Source organism: Neopelma chrysocephalum, unplaced genomic scaffold (assembly GCF_003984885.1).
Source record: "Neopelma chrysocephalum unplaced genomic scaffold, ASM398488v2 Primary Assembly neopelma1_24, whole genome shotgun sequence".
NCBI classification, from domain to species: Eukaryota; Metazoa; Chordata; class Aves; order Passeriformes; family Pipridae; genus Neopelma; species Neopelma chrysocephalum.
Window position 1 is genome coordinate 42,284,685 of NW_020897693.1, and position 15,753 is coordinate 42,300,437.

At 38.8% G+C, this 15,753-nt stretch overlaps 1 protein-coding gene across 1 annotated transcript; it reads right to left on the minus strand.

The window, feature by feature from the left end:
* Positions 1-1,669: 1,669 nt before the first annotated feature.
* SERPINA10 (serpin family A member 10) lies at positions 1,670-10,404 on the minus strand. Its single transcript, XM_027673892.1, has 5 exons — positions 10,102-10,404; positions 6,466-7,206; positions 5,253-5,526; positions 4,380-4,527; positions 1,670-1,954 (listed from the first exon to the last, which is right to left on the minus strand). The coding sequence occupies exons 2-5, from the start codon at positions 7,172-7,174 to the stop codon at positions 1,763-1,765; spliced, it is 1,323 nt and encodes a 440-aa protein (XP_027529693.1). The 5' UTR covers positions 7,175-7,206; positions 10,102-10,404; the 3' UTR covers positions 1,670-1,762.
* Positions 10,405-15,753: the final 5,349 nt, after the last annotated feature.

A 15,753-nucleotide genomic window follows, 5' to 3' on the forward strand; every position in this document is an offset into this window, starting at 1 on the left:
TAATTTATTTAATACTGATAACACATGTTCCACTCAATAACCCTATTATGTAATAAATTCTTGCTATGTAATCTTTAAATGCTCTATTTAGACGTTTTTTGGACTAGGCATCTTCCTTGTGGAATACCTTTAATGTCTTGTGCATACTTTCATCAGTCCTTCACAATACAGACCTTCATCCAAGCAGTTTTTTTGGGGGCCTCTCACTTCTAGGTTAGTTCTGTTAAACAGCACCAATGCTTTTGAACCCTTCAAAGCATTGTTTTTACCTGCTGATCACCTGTAGGTCCGGAATAACAGCTGAAGGTCAACTGTACGGTGTAATTGGTTAGTTCTCATATACACCAGCAGCAGGAAGGAGTGATTCTCTTTCTAGGTACATTCATACTGCCTTGTGGAGTTAGGTTAGATGTACCTTTGTAGTCCAGTCAGATACCAGAGCCCTGCCTCCTAAGTCCTTTTGTGAGTGTCTTAACCCAGTGTGTGGGCTGTTGTGGGCAGACATCTAATGGTAACTGAGGTGATTTTTTGAGATTTACCATCTTTATCCTCTAATTTATCTTTTGTATCTTCTCTCGTGGATGCATCTGTCTGTGAGTGTTTACTGATAGATGTCTTTGAAGCTCCTTGCCAAATGATTTTGAAAACTCTTCTGCTCCCTTTTTGGCACCTATTTTGTGAAGGTTGTATGAGCAAGCAGAATAAGGCTTAGATCTGTTAGTTATATAAAGCTAGAAGTAGATTTTTGTGTTGTTCCATACTTTATATATAGGACTCTGCTAATTAAAATTTACTGAATGTTAAGATTTTGCAATTCTGTTGAAATGACTGCTCTAGTTGAATAAAAGGAATTGTGTTTAGATCATGGAAATATTTTTATGTAACATTTTGGCAACATATTTTGGACTCTAGGATCAACTCCGTGAATAGATTTATTCCAATTTTATGGAGGTATGTTTTTTTCCTACCAAAGTCTGTCATAATTCAGTCATAAAGTCCTGTTACATAGCTCACCCTAGTAGCTAGATGATATTACAGGCAGAAATTCTGATTTTAGGAGAGGCCCAGCTTGGTGTTATGAAATAGTACATGCCAGATTTTCCACATTCAGAATACCTGTTATTTTTCAGAGGTTTTTTGTTTTTAATACAGGGAATATTTTCAAAGCAGGCACATCATGTACTCTCAGAAAATGAGGTGATTTGATACTCTGCATAAACACTTTAAGAGGTCACACTCACAGACAATGTAGTAGACTTCATGATAGACTCAGTGCAATTTCTTCAGTTATAAAGATCTCTAGAAAGAGGCTATAAATTCTCTTTTAGGGCTTGATACTGGTGCTGCTTTTGTAAGTGGCAAAAGTATGCTAACACTGAAGTCACTAGGCTCTTACGTCTCTTTGCAACAGAGGATAACATTGAGGAAACTGCAGTGTTTGGGAATATTTTGGCATATGAATCTGGGGTTTTATTCAGACATCACTAAAATACTGATTTTTGAAAGTTCAGTTCTGTGTTTGTTTTTGTTTTTTCTTTTTTAATTTCAGACAGATTTTAAAAGTCACATTTTTGCCACTTTGATCCTTAGTGAATTTAGCTTGTTACTTGGCATTAATAATTGCTAGGATGACCTGCTGCTAGCTGGAGAGACAAAACAGGTTTTCACATTTCATATTTCAATGTCTTTTTATTCTAATAGAAATTAATAAGATAAAAGTAATGCCTCTTACGTACCAAAGAATAGACACTGTAACCTTTATTCACAGTTTTGTTGGATCAACCACCCTGCCAATGAACAGTAATGTTTTAAAAGTTTCTTCAAAAATCATAAAAAGGAACGGTCGGTCCACTTTGATGACAGGAGGCACCGTGAATCCAATTATTTCTGATCCACTGGCTGCTGCGGCCTCAGTTCCTTCTTCATCCACTTCAATTACTGCCTTTTGGACAACCTGAAGTACAAGGTAGAAATAAAATATGTGACGGAAATAAATATTAACATGAAGAATATTTTTCCAAATGAGACATTCAGTTGAAGTAGGCTTTTGTTAAGGATTAAAAATGTGAGGGGGTCAGTGCAATCTAACTCTGCTAGACTGGTAGACCCATGCACTGTCTACTTCAGCAGCAAAGATGTTAGTGCAGCCACCATGCCCACAATACTCACATTGTGGATGTGAGTTCAGGAGTCATTGTGCTTTTCCACGCTTCTGGACATAGACCTCACTTAGAGATTGGGGTTTTTGTTCTTGCAGCTGGTAGCATGAAGCAACCATTGCATTTGTATAGTGCTCCTCTGACACCTAACTGTGCAAGGGAGAGTTTCTCAAAAAAAGGGAGTGTTTTCAGCAGTCACAAACACTGGCTGGATATGTCATCCACAGTTGATTTTGTGAGAGCTTAGGGAAATGGATCAATCTTGGCTTTTTTTCCCTGGATATTTCTAAATTGTTTGTTTGGTAGCGCAGATTAAATATGTGCAGCAATGAGGTACAATCCTGGATTGGTTTGAGGACCCTCCCACTGAAATCGCAACCTGGCAGAATCTGATTCTTTTCCATATTGTTCTTTCAACCTGCATATACCTTTGAGTACTTCCTCTATGTTTGGTGAACTGCCTGGTCAACTAGTGAATTGCCAACTCCCATACTCCTAATTCTAGGAATTACTTATATGAGACAGTTAAAGGACTGCACCATTGTTGAGCTCTCTGCTAAACATTCTTAAATAATGAATTTGGCTTTCATGATTCACAGGGACAGGATGCTCCTTTGGCACTTTGCAGCTGATGCACATATTGCTTCTAATACCAGTTAGCAGCTACTCTTAAAGTGTGATTTTTTCATAACACAATAGAGTTAACTGCTGAGAATCAGTACAAAAGTTATATGATCATGAGGAAGGGTGGAAAAGTGCTGCAGATTGCCATTGTATTTCCCAATAGTGAAATAGTTTATAACAAACTGAAAATCACTGCAATTTTAATCCATTAAGTATTTATTCTTAGGATGTTACATTTTCCCAGAAAGGTTGCTTTGTTAAGCCAGCACAATTTTGAAAACCTGTAGGTCAGGCATTAGAGTTTTTGAAACTTGTATAGAGGTGTTTATTATACCACCCTATTAACGGGCCAATCACAAAGGCTTCTATAAGGATTTGATGTGGGGAGACTTGTAAGAGCAGCACCTGGATAGTTCTTTCTCATAGGTTACAAATACCTGAAGGAAGGATGCAAAGAAGATGGAGCCAGGGTCTTCACCTTACATAAGTTTATAAAGCTATGTTTTCAAATCCTGTGTCAGATTAGTATCATTTGGGTCTTGTTTTCCTCAACTGTTTATAAATTCATCTTGTTTCAGAAATTTTGTTACTTCTACTCTAATGTAATTTGTATTTAGCATTAATTGCATTTCATATTGTTCCACACACTCCATTCTGAAGGTACAAGTTTCTCTGTGTAGTATGTCTTTTATCTCCTTTCTTTGATCATACCTTTTAATTTTCTACCATCAGCAAGTTGTCTTTCCTATAGACTAGCTGTTTCTTTTTCATAAGGCATTTCTTGTCACACAGACCTGATCTTTCGTGATATTGGTGTGATCGTCAAGTCCTCTGTCTTCTATTTCTTCTGCTTCTCATTCTGCCTCTGTTTTCTAACAATCTATTGAAATTCATCTTTGCTCTCCCTTAAGTAGTGGTACAAAGTAGCTCCTCCTTCTTTTTTTCCTTGGGGCTGTGTTCCTGTCTTTTTGGCCATCCACTGTTCTTGCATTTGCCTGTTTAAAGATCTTCAAAAGTTCCAGCATATGAAGTGGAACATTCATTTGGGTTGGAGTACAACTACGTTGTGCCAGTGCTTTACTGTGAGATTCTGGTTTTAATTTTCCATGGTATGCAGAAGAATAGGCAGGACTGCTTTGATTTCTCTTTCTCACTGTTACCTTTTTGAGACTGTATTATTTGAACTTTCTAAAGTTCTTTATTTTTTGAGAGTTATACCTGTCTCTGGACTGTGTATGATGAGTTCCCTCTGGGTTTCCTTCTGTGCTCTGGCTTTTGCCATTTGACTGTAATTTACAATGTCTTTCTTGTTCACAGTTTTGGTACAGTTGTGCTCCTTCTCTGCCAACCATATTCCTCTTGAGGCAGAGCTCTTCTCCTGTGATGGATTAGCTTTGGGAGGTGTTGAGCATGTGTGAGATATAACTGTCCCTTGCTTCTATACACCTCATACTTTAAGTGAGATCCATACTGAATAAGTATGTAGATTGCAGATGAGGTACTTTGGTATTAGTGTCTCTATAAATGTGTATAACAGTCTCTTGGCTGGGCCATTTATCTACTATTACAATCCACATAGAATTTTGGAAGGCTTACCTGTGAAACTGCTGCATATTCTTGATCTGTGAGATGACTAAGATCTGCTGTATGTGTAAAGAGTTTTTTAATTCCAAGAGCATGAAGCAGTTTCTTCATCTTGTATTTTTGCTGTAGTTTGAACTTTGGAACTGAAATATCCACTTTTCTGTTAAGAAAAAAATTCAATGCAAACTTGGACTATGCAGTAGAACACTTGGCTGCTGAAATGCACACTACTCAGGAATTAAGCTTTATACAGAGAAAGAAGGGACAAACACTGAAGAGTCTCTGCTGTCATTTAGGTTGGCAGAAAATCATCTCTGACCTGTTAACTGCCAGTGATCCAAGAAATCATTTCCTTCTCTGTATAAAATACTTCCAGTGGCAATTAAAAGTGCCCTGATACCAGGGTGACACACTTATTTGTTGACTAGTGAAAATAATTGTCACATCAGGAATTACATTCCACAGGAATAATTTGGGTTTACATTTTCATATTCAAATTTATCAGTTACTCTGGATTTCCCCTGGTAAGAAATGTTTAATAAATGTGCTGCATGTTTAGATTTATTGTGGACTTTGCCTGTCAGTGCTATATTTAAGGAGAGAGAATACCCGAGGAAGAATATGGAAAGCCTACATTGACTATGCCCTCAGAAAGACAGGCACTTCTGAGATGAGTCAAAGATTTGTCCCTCCAGCATAGAAACTTTCATGTGACGCTTGGGCTGTGGACAGGCCATTAAAGGACCTCTGCTCCGTAGATACCTAATGCCACAGAGATGCTAACGTGAACAGGCTTAGGAAGACCAGCTAATCTTTGTTGAACTTTGTTGCTTTGCTGCAATAGACATCAAAGACATTTAGGGCCCATGGATGTCAAAGCAGTACCTGATTTTCATGTTTCCAAGCCAGGATTCCACAAGCTCTGTAGACAAATGGTCTTCAAGTGAAATGTAGTCTCCCTCTTTTTCTGGGATAACAATCAGCATGTGGGCATTCCCTCTGTAAGGTATCTTTATCACAGTGCATCTTAAGTTCTCATCAAAAGTTGAATTAATTTTATCTGACTTGAACATCATGGGTACCTGTACACTTCTGTATTTATTTATGTGGAAAGTCTCCATTTCTGTGAATTTGGAGTTAAATGGATAGACCCACTTGCCTGAGAAAAGAAAGAAATTAAATCATTATTTGCATTTAGATTTGTTGAGAAAAATGTTCAGAAAAGCTTAAAAAACCTATAGGATATTTTCTGTATCTAGTTGAAGTGGCTGTCAGTCATGTCTGGGAAAAGTGGATGACAATTTCAGTACATTAAATTATTAATAGAATTTTTTTACATCAGAAAAAGGAAAAGGAAGTAATCCACAAACTCCTTCATTTGCTCAGAAGGAAGGGAAATATTTTTCTAAAGTTGGTTAGTTTCCACTCAGGTTCAGAATTGATATCCTCTTTGTTTATTAAATGCCTGGTGAGCATCTGACCTTTATTGACATGTAACCTTCTCTGAAATTCTCTACCAGCTGTTCAATATCCTGTATGTAATTTAATTATGCAGTCCTTTGGATAGGGATTCAGTAATGCACTGACCTCTCCACAGAAGGGTTGTGCCCATTACAGCTATTTCTTTCCCTCCCCTCGTAGGTAATATAATGGGGTAGCTGGGTTCCTCTGGGGAAAGGGATTCTTGATGGAAATAGAAAAATTATTTTTGTTTCAATGATTTTGTGTACTATGTAAAATCAGTCCATAATTTTATGCCCAGTATCCAGCATTCAAGAGTATTGTGATCAAGGCTTTTTCATTTTGGTGGATGAATGAAAATTAAACATGCTTTTGAGTCATAGAGATCATTTGGGGATGTACTAAGTTGTTTTTTTTCTCTTTGAGACTTTTGTACGGAAGAAAGCGTAGAAGAATTGTGGTTCCCTATTATGAAAAATCATTTCCTAGTAAATAAGCCTAATGGAGGGAAGTAAATCTAGATAGAGACAGAGAAGCAGGACATCTGAATTCATTTAAGCTCCTCCTTATGTAGCTGAAGTTAGAGTTTTGATTCTTCTAATAAATAATAATTTTGCAATATAAAACCAACTATTACCTTTAAAGACAATGTAGTCCACAAGTAGCAGTTTATTATGGCGGTCAAGCTCTTCAAAAAGATCTGGGATTTTTCCTTTGGTTCTTTTGTAAATGTTTTGATTTATGAGAAGTTTTGCCTGGGTAAAGTTTTCAAAGTCCACTCTCAGGAATTCCATATCAAAGTACTGCTTAGATAAATTCAGGAAAGACTCCTTGAGTCTGAAGTCCTTTTGGATAAAAGAAAGAGTACCTTGCATGAGGAGAAGTTCTTGATTCATTGTGAGTTTATCTGTCAGTTGTTTAAACAAAGCCGGTAAATGTTGACGATCCATGCTGTCCTTCAAAGCATGGAGGTTTAGACCTTTTACTATTTGTCTGTATGTTTCCCCTTTGGCTGCCAGCATATAAACAGTCATGAGAGCTGATACAGAAAGGGGAGAGATGATCACATTGTTATCATGTGTCATTGCAATTTTTCTGTAGAGGTTAAATCCAAAATTTGCAGTCTCTTCAGTGAAGTTGTAAAGAGTGAAGTCTTCAAGACCTTGGTCTTCAGATGGCTTAGAGATATTTTTGTGAGGATACCACTCTTCAGAAATACTGACATTTTTACTTCTTTCCAAGAAATTATTGTCTTTTTCCTCCTTTGAAATGTTAGGTTTGATGCCAGCCTTGATGAATTCAACACATATTTCACTTAAGAGGAGTAGGTAAATTCCGTTTTTCATGTTGACATCCAGTAACGAACTCTTTTTTTTCTCTAGAAAAAAAGAAAGGCAACACAATGACTTTTTAGTTTGTTCTTCTCTTCACAAGGCAAAAGGTCATAGATGTAATGAAGTGGTCTTTCTGCCTCTTCAGGGTATATATTCTAAATCTAAGATCTAATTCCTGTCTGAAAAGTCAAATTTAGATCAGTGAAACAGAGAAGTTTCAAACATAATTAAATTAATCCAGAAAATATATCATGATCTTCTGGTATTGGTGATTCATGGCAGGAGTAGTTCCCTGATTTTCCATTGCTCACTTGTATCTACTTTACAAAATGAAACCCAGATTTCAAGCACAATATGCAGCTCAAAGATGAAAAATGGAAAATGAAAGATGAAAACTGAAAAGCTGTGTTGCAGCTTTTCTCCTGGGAAATTGATGTCATCTGTAAGCACAAGAATTCTAGGCAGCATGTGGTGGAAACAATATGCTTGGCCTTCATAATTTCATTTCACTTTTCCTCCTTCTGCTATAGTTTGCTTATCACTCCATTCAGATCGTTCTCCTGATCATGTGCCATAGGATTCCCTGCTCTTTTCTACTTCTCTGTCCAGCAAATGCTGAAGTAGGTTCATTGGTGCTGTTTCCTCCCTGAAAATAGCATGTTTCAATGTCAAATAGCAGAAGGATGAAGCAGTTGTTCTATGCTTAAAAATACAGTATTTTACACAAGTTGTGATTTTTGAGAAAAGTTAATACAGGGTCTCTCATCTGACCAACAAAACATTTGGAGAAAACTGGACACCTCTTAGAGGAGACCTCAGGCAAACTTTAGCATCAGACATTGATGGTGTAAATTTGCACATGAAACACACTTTTCAAGCATAAAATGCAAATATGATTATCCTCCATTTTTCCATTAAAGCAATATATGAATTCTTGCACCTTGTGGAAAAATTTTGAATGCCCACAATCTTTGGAGATGCGTTTTCTCATTGTAAATTAAGCAAGATGTCCAAGATTGCCAAGCCTGCACAGATTCCTTTCATATAGCAGTGGCATGCAGAGAGATAAATGAGATGAAAAGATGGATTATATGGTCCATCATTAAAGTAGTAAGTGATTCAATAGTCTAGAATCACATGGCACTGTAAACTACTCCTTTTAAGTTAAGGATTTGTACAGCAAATTATGGTCATTGTATAATTTCTGATTTGGCATATGGGAAAACTGCTTTTATTCAATTTATTCAGAGTTCAGCTGAATTTCACAGTTGGCTAATTTAGGCTGTGGGAGTTAGTCCTGAAAAGGTATGTTGATGTGAGTACTGAGATATTCAGGTGCCAAGTCACAGGGTGCTTTTGGCAGTCAGGTGGTGTGCTATTTTCTTTTGAGATAATAGGTCACGTTCTGTACTTGGTGCAACACAGATGGGCTGTCATGACTTAATCGGGAGGCAGAGAAATCCTGAATATTATGCCTCCTCTCAAGGCATAACATGGCAGACAGAGAACAGAGTAAAATATGCAGTGAATATTTAGTGAATATTTTTTCTTTATTTTTTTTCCAATTAACTCCTGATTTATTTTCAATGAGATTCTCAGTGTCTGGATTTTGCAGGACTGGAATAGAGAAGAGAATGACTTGACTTCAGCTCCTGCCTTGCTGTTCAAATGGTGCATATGATTTCTGGACAGTTGGGATACTCACTGTCCCCCGATGGACTGCAAGCAGTGCAGTTCAGAGCTATTGCAGTAACTGCTGGGCATTTCTGCTGCTTATGTAGTGACCCACTTCTGTGGGAAGTAACACAGGCACAGAGGTCCTGTTCCTGCTGCAATGCTGTACCTGCCCTGGCAGCAAAGAAAGAGGTTCTTTCCTCTGGGAGTCATCCCTACTTCAAAGAAGGATCTTTGGACACTACCGAGTCAGCTCTAGCAAAGAAGCAGGAATTGGAAAATATTGCTTTTGGTCACATTCAGTCACAGAGAAAGGGTTATGTGCCGCAGTCCCTCTCTCTAAAAGAGCATCAGGCCTAACTGCTCATTAGGCACTGCAGAGTGCCAGCACTTCCTCATCTTTTCTAGGCATAGTGCAATTCCAGTGCCACATCTGGCAGTGTTGCGTTTGGCAGATGTCACTGTTGCATCTCTCTCTGAGAGGTAGGGACAGTACTTGGTTCAAGTGGGCCACCAGCTCCCCCACGAGATGTAAAGGGACGGAATGGAGAAAGTGATGAGCTGCCTTCCAGAGGGCTCTGCCATCCCAACACAAATAGGTTTCAGACTGAAAGGACAGGGCAAATGTGGTTGCTCTTCTTTACAGGCACATCCCAGACCATTCAATACTCAAAAGATTGATAACAGAATACACAAATAGTAGCACACACAAATGCTACTTATTTGGGTGTAATGAACATCACAGGAATAAGAACTTTGCAGTTGCATTAAAATTCCCTGCAAATCTGAAATTGCAAAAATTTAAAGTTAACATTGCAGCAGCTGTATCATTCACCTCTACTAGCAGTTAGAAATAAAGCATGTCCTCTAGAACTAGGAATAAACAGTTCTGGGAATAATAAAGTGGAATTTTTGTACATTATAGACTCATATTTTTAGACCCAAGTAAAGCTTATTCCTAATTTTAGGTAACTCACTTTATGCATAGACAGTTTAATAAACTGTGTTAGAACAAAGTGAACATTATTTCCATTTTAAGAAATACTTGTTTCTAGTAGTATCAGTATTAAAGAAGTTACTTGTGCAAGTGCTTTTTTCTTCTGAAGACATTAGAGCAAGAGAAAAATATATTAGAAGGTAAGACCATTTAAAACTGCACATCAGGATCACTGATAAATATGTAAAATTGCATATATATATATGTACGAAAAATATAATAATCCTTCCCTTTACGATCTAAATGCTTCATATAAATCTTGTCTTACCTATTAGATAGCTCCTCTGTTACTTTTCTCAATCAGCTGTGTTTAAAAATGAGAGGATGTTGTCTGTCCCATATAGAAGTTTTTGAACAAATATTTGCCCTTCCAAAGAGTGATAATCTGGTTTTGTCTGTTATAAATTAACTGCTTTATAAACACTGAATTTTGTTTCCCATAAATGGCATAATGAGGGAGGGTTATATTCCAGTAAATATATTCTGTCTTTCACAAGAAACAAGAAAACAAGAAACACATTGCATCGAGCCCTTCATCACCCTGTCAGGATGTGGCCCCACAGATCCAGTTGTCCATGAGAATTATGTTACAGGCAGGCTCTGAGCTACTCAGTGGTGGAAGCAGTATCCAATCCTGCTTTAAATACCTCCTTACATAAAAGGCTATGTCATGATTCACTGAGGCAGGGGAAGCACAAGGTAGGGAGATTGGGAGGGAGGGAGAAGGTACAGAACGTTTGTAGGGGTGTTACCAGCTCCCTTGCCCTGCCATTTGGCCGTGCTTTTGGAGGAGAGGCCAGGGCTCCACTCCCTCTTTCAAGAGCCTGCCAGCTATTTGGTGACATATCGGTATGCCAACATTAACCAGCTGATAAGTACTGAGGGATGTTTCTCTTATAAAATACAAAGTGGGGGAAGCTGGTATTCCCACAAAAGTTATGCATAGCTATGGGAGGTATGGATAAACTTTTTGAATTTTCAGTTGGTCTTGCTTGGACAGGTCTGAGAGGCTGATTTTGGCTGTTCAGCATTATTATTTGGGTTAGACACATTCTTTAGGGCAGTTTATTCAGCAGTTTCTGTAGCATGGTGTGAAGTAAGGTAACACACAGTTATCCCTGAAATTCCAGGCAGCGGAAGGAATGTAGGTAAATTTATTTTCAAAATTGAGAACACTAGACTTAAAAGAAGATTATCCTAACAGTGCTCCAAACAGTGGCCATGAGAAAGACGCGCCCCCTGTTCTTCTCAGAGCTTTCATAATTTCTGTGCCCCGCTCTGCGGGAAGCCTTTGACTTGTCTGTGGACTTATCTTTTTCTCGTGCCAGAGAGCGTTTCTCTGGGATGCAGGAGGAGAAAACATCTGAAACTCTCTCTGGGTAAAGATGCCTCTCCCAGGCAGGAAAGCTTTCTTACGCGAAACAAGCTCTGATGTCTTCGCCATAATTCTTCTGGAAGGTCATCTACCCTTATACCTGGGCATGATCTAAACTCTTCACTATTTTGATCAGTGGCCTAATTCCAAAAAAAACATATACATGGAACTCCTTATCTTCCCCTCATGTTCCTAAATTACTTTTGAAAATACTCCCAAATGAAACAGAACACTTCATTTTGATTTGGATTGTGAAAGAAAAAGAATTTGGCCCTAAAATGTGAGATAAGGGGTCTAGTCTCTAATTTTTGGCTGAACTGAAAAAAAATACTACATGCAGCAGTGTGGGTGGAAGTATTGGACATTTTAGAAAGTCCATCACGGACTTTGGCATCCAGGACTCAATGCAAAGAGGCTTTTGTTTGTTGCTGATGAGTATTGCTTCTATAAAGAGGAAAACAGTTTTTGCTTTCAAAGTGCAAGATTTGATTAGGAAGGGCTTCAGACCTGAATGCAGGCCCTCCATGGTCTAACCAGGTTTGTATCCTCATTGCAAGGACACATTACTGGAGGGCAATTGTGGGTTTTATGCTCTTAAGAAGTTTGAAAGAAGGGTCACAGGCTCTAGCTGCTTGTGTTCTTCCTCAGTTTAAATTGGTTTAAAATATTCTTCCTTTTAGAAACAATCCTGGTCATAATAGGGCCCCAGTGTAGGCATTGTATTAAAGAACATGGGAACATAAGATGGGGTTACTAAGCGAAGGCCCTGCTCTAACATCAGGCAGTCTATTCCCTAAGCATAAGAAGCTCCACTGTGAATGCCCCAGTGACTTCAGAACTTTGGTTCTCTGTCCAGATGACTGGACTTTTTTTTCCCTACCTCCTAGTCTATATTTATTTGTGTTTAATTCAGTGGAATTTGAAATTCAAATGTCTTCTCATTGCATGGAAGAAATTTGCATCTGATAAGGTTGAACAAAGCTGCATTACTGTGATGTGCCTCTGAATCTGTGTGTCATGTGCAGACTGTGGTACTGTGATTGTGGCCCAAGAAGAAAATACAAGGAAAACCTGATGCACACAGAAGCCAGTTTTTTTGCTCAGCAAAATTAGCAGTTATTTGCAATGACAGTAGCGACCGAGCCTCTTCCTTCTCGCACCAGGACTGATGTGTGTGGTCACTGCTGGAAGCCCTGCATGAGTTAAGATGTTTAAGATTCAAAAGATTAAGTCTTGTTTATAGATGGTACTGAAAAGAGTTTGAAGAAATCTTAAAGTCTGTGAATCCCTCAGTCTAATCTTTTCTGGACCACAAAACCCATATCAGTCCTCTTTTACCTGGAGGAAAGACACATTGGCTGTGTACAGAGAACTGAGGGAATTTTCCTTTCTAGTTACTCACAAAGCCCATGCTAGTTTTTCTCCATACACTATCAGGAGTAACGTATTCCTCCCACCCACTACTATTTATATTGTCAGTTGCCCTTTGTTTTCTACAGAGCTTTCTGAGCAGTGAAACACCACACAGCATATGGGTAACACTCTACCAAACTATACGTATTCACAGGGTGAGTTGCTGGGAGAGGATTGCCAGTGTGTCCCTCTGGCAAAATTGCACTTTTCCACAGTTTGGGACAAAACCACCTCTGAGATCAGAACCATCAAGGCCAATACATGTGTACTGCTGCCCAGTTGTGTCTCTGCTGGGACCTTGTGCCAGCACTGTGCTGAGGCTGGGCAATAGGCAACTGATAGGTCAGCAGTTGAGCTAAAGACTGTCTGTTCTCTAATAAACAACTGTTTGTGGATGCATATGCAACTCTGAAAAACTTGGCAGTGATTATGTAGTCCAGGTTCTCACCAATCTGTTTGACAAAGCCCTGTGACTCTTGAGTACCTGGGGGTAGATATTGCAGAGGCAGATTGAGCTGCTTGTTCCAAATATTCAGAGGGTTTCTGTTATAAGACTCTTTCATCCTTTTATAGTTCTTCCTGTGGGGCTGGCAACATCTCTGCTTCAGTGACTGCTTTTCCTTTTACTTACTTTACTCAATCTATTTTAGGAAACCTTCCCTGACCATGTAACAACTAGTCATCCTAATATTTGGGTTTTTTTGGCTTAGATTCCCTGTGCTAACCATGATTCCTCCCAATTACAATCTCCTTGGTACGGCAATAGTGCTTGCTTAAGTAATGCCTCTCTTCCACATGCCATGACCCATTTTAGCAGTTTGTAACTCAACCACAGCTGAGATTCAAAGTGGGCTATGAGATATGATGGGCATGATTGCACTACTGAGAACAGGTTCCAGGAAGGAGACAGGTGGTTTAATTAATTGTGTCTGTACTGAGTTCCCAGTAAGAGATTTTTTGGAACTAAATTTCTTGCCTTGCTCAAAAAAGGTAGTAACCAAACAGATACGTTTCACTCAAGGCCCTGCAAATTTCTGTCCCCAGCTAGTGGCTACCCATTGGCTTTCTCAAGGGCAGACACAGAATATTTACACCTGTCTTGATGGAGCTAGTTGAAGTCAGTCAGAAATACTGTCCAGGCTGGAGTCTGATGAGAAGAATAAAGGTAAAAAGTGTCAATTTAGGAAAATATTTTGGCTGAGTGTGATCTAACCTCTTCCATGGTTTTTAGACTAAACAAAATGCCAGTGTACCAGGAGTAGTTCAGGAGATACACAGGGATGATTTTCAGGGATCTGTATTTCTTCTGAAGTCTCACTGTGAAATTACTCATAACACATAAACTAACAAGCTCCAATAGTTATAAAACAGCTCTTTTTACGATCTCCTGAACATACTTAGTTTGTCAACAAGCTGATTCATCAAGGTTGCTGCTTCTCCCACTCAAATAACACACAATATAATTGAAATAATCAGTATGCAAATGCCTTGTGGCTCCAGGCCTACTCTGTTTATAAGTTTGTCCCTTCTGTAGAGAACTAGACCTATGCCACTGTTCATGTGACAGGATTCCTATAGCATCTCTGGAAGGTACATATTCCTTTATCTCACCTGAGGTGGGATGGGTGCATTACTGCACAAGATGGACAAAGCAGTAAAGCTGTAGTATTTCATAACACAGGGCTGAAGTATCTCCATTTTATTTTCAACTTCATAGTCAGGCACTGTTTAACTGTCAAATAAAACTATAATTGTCTTTTAATAAGACATCTTACTATGGAATCTTTTATAGGAAATGCAAAAATGATGAAACAGGGTAACAGTGTGCTAGAGAACTACTAGCAATTTTCAGTAAGAGGTGAAACAATCTTCCATGAGGTTTGATGGAAGTAGCATGGATCCCTGCTTTATTCCAGGGGAATTAAGTGACCTTTTAAAGGTCCAGGCCTTGTTTTCCTGTGACTTGCTGACTTGCAGCAATGGAAAATTTTAATTTGCAATAATTTATTTATCCTGCATTTTTACACAGAAGAATTGAAGCTCTGCCGCAGGGACCGGCTGGTGTTTGCTGAGTCCTCATGGAGCCAGCAGGTGTCATCAGAACCTTTAGTTCTCAGATGGGAAGAAGGATAATTTTGCATGTTTGGACAGCTGTCCTTCTCTGTGCCTTACTAAGTTTGTGTCATGAGACAGGACTTAAGCAGGCAGGAGACACAAACTTAAAAAAATGGCACTGGAAGATATTTCTGTTTTCTTGGGAAGTCATGTCAAAGTTTCTCCAGTAGATATAAAAGGCAAGTGCGTTTTTATTTTAAATTCCTGGAAAAAATTCAACTCAAAAGGCAGGAGTTACAAAGTGTCTAAGAGGTTAGTATATCTAAGGGGGAAACCCCCTTATTATTACACCTTCAAAATGGCAGAAAATTTTACAATCAGTGACTTCTGATGACCTGAACTTGAAATATGATCTATTTTCCCACGATTTCTTATCCAAATTCTATGTTTACATGCACTGTACATTCATCTCCTTACTGCTGTGATAATCAAGTTGTGTTCCTGAGACTTGCAGTCTTTGGCTGTCTGGCCTGAAGCAATTACCTAATGTAATGAAGAAATGTCTGCACTTTGGCCTCTGTAACAGACAAGCAAAAGGTGCCTTCGAGCATTTAGGAAATGTGCTGAGGGTTACTAAGTACCAAATGAGTTCAAGTCAGTGCTACCCACATTGCCCACAGAGAGGCTGTCCAAGAGCTCTGCATTTTGGGGTTGGGTACTTGTCTTTCTTTGGGGTTCTGCCATCTGAGCAGATATATCCGTACAGTGACCTGCTACAGGTCTGGCACTGAGCGTGTGCTTCCTGTGCGAGGCTGCATGTGGTGGGTATTCAAAAGCCACTTTTTTTTCCTCAAGAAAGTGTGTTATCTACTGGCTGCACTTACATGGAGTATTGAAGCAGGCATTAGTTTTCATAGAGGACTTCGTGTCTTTGTTTAAACTGCTTCAGCACTTTATACTACTTGTTCTTCCATGAGATCAGTCAGTGTCTATGTGTTTCTACCCATTTCTTGTTACCAGGCCCTTCTTGAGGTTTTCAAAGACAATATCTGTGTTTACCTGAAAGCAGTAAAACTA

Excerpts from the sequence above, each read along its gene's own strand:
- SERPINA10 (XM_027673892.1), bottom strand. The coding sequence starts at position 7,174 with ATGAAAAACGGAATTTACCTACTCCTCTTAAGTGAAATATGTGTTGAA. Across the intron at positions 4,528-5,252 it reads CTTGGAAACATGAAAATCAG|AAAAGTGGATATTTCAGTTC; the intron begins GTACTGCTTTGA and ends TTTTCTTAACAG. Across the intron at positions 1,955-4,379 it reads AATATGCAGCAGTTTCACAG|GTTGTCCAAAAGGCAGTAAT; the intron begins GTAAGCCTTCCA and ends CTTGTACTTCAG.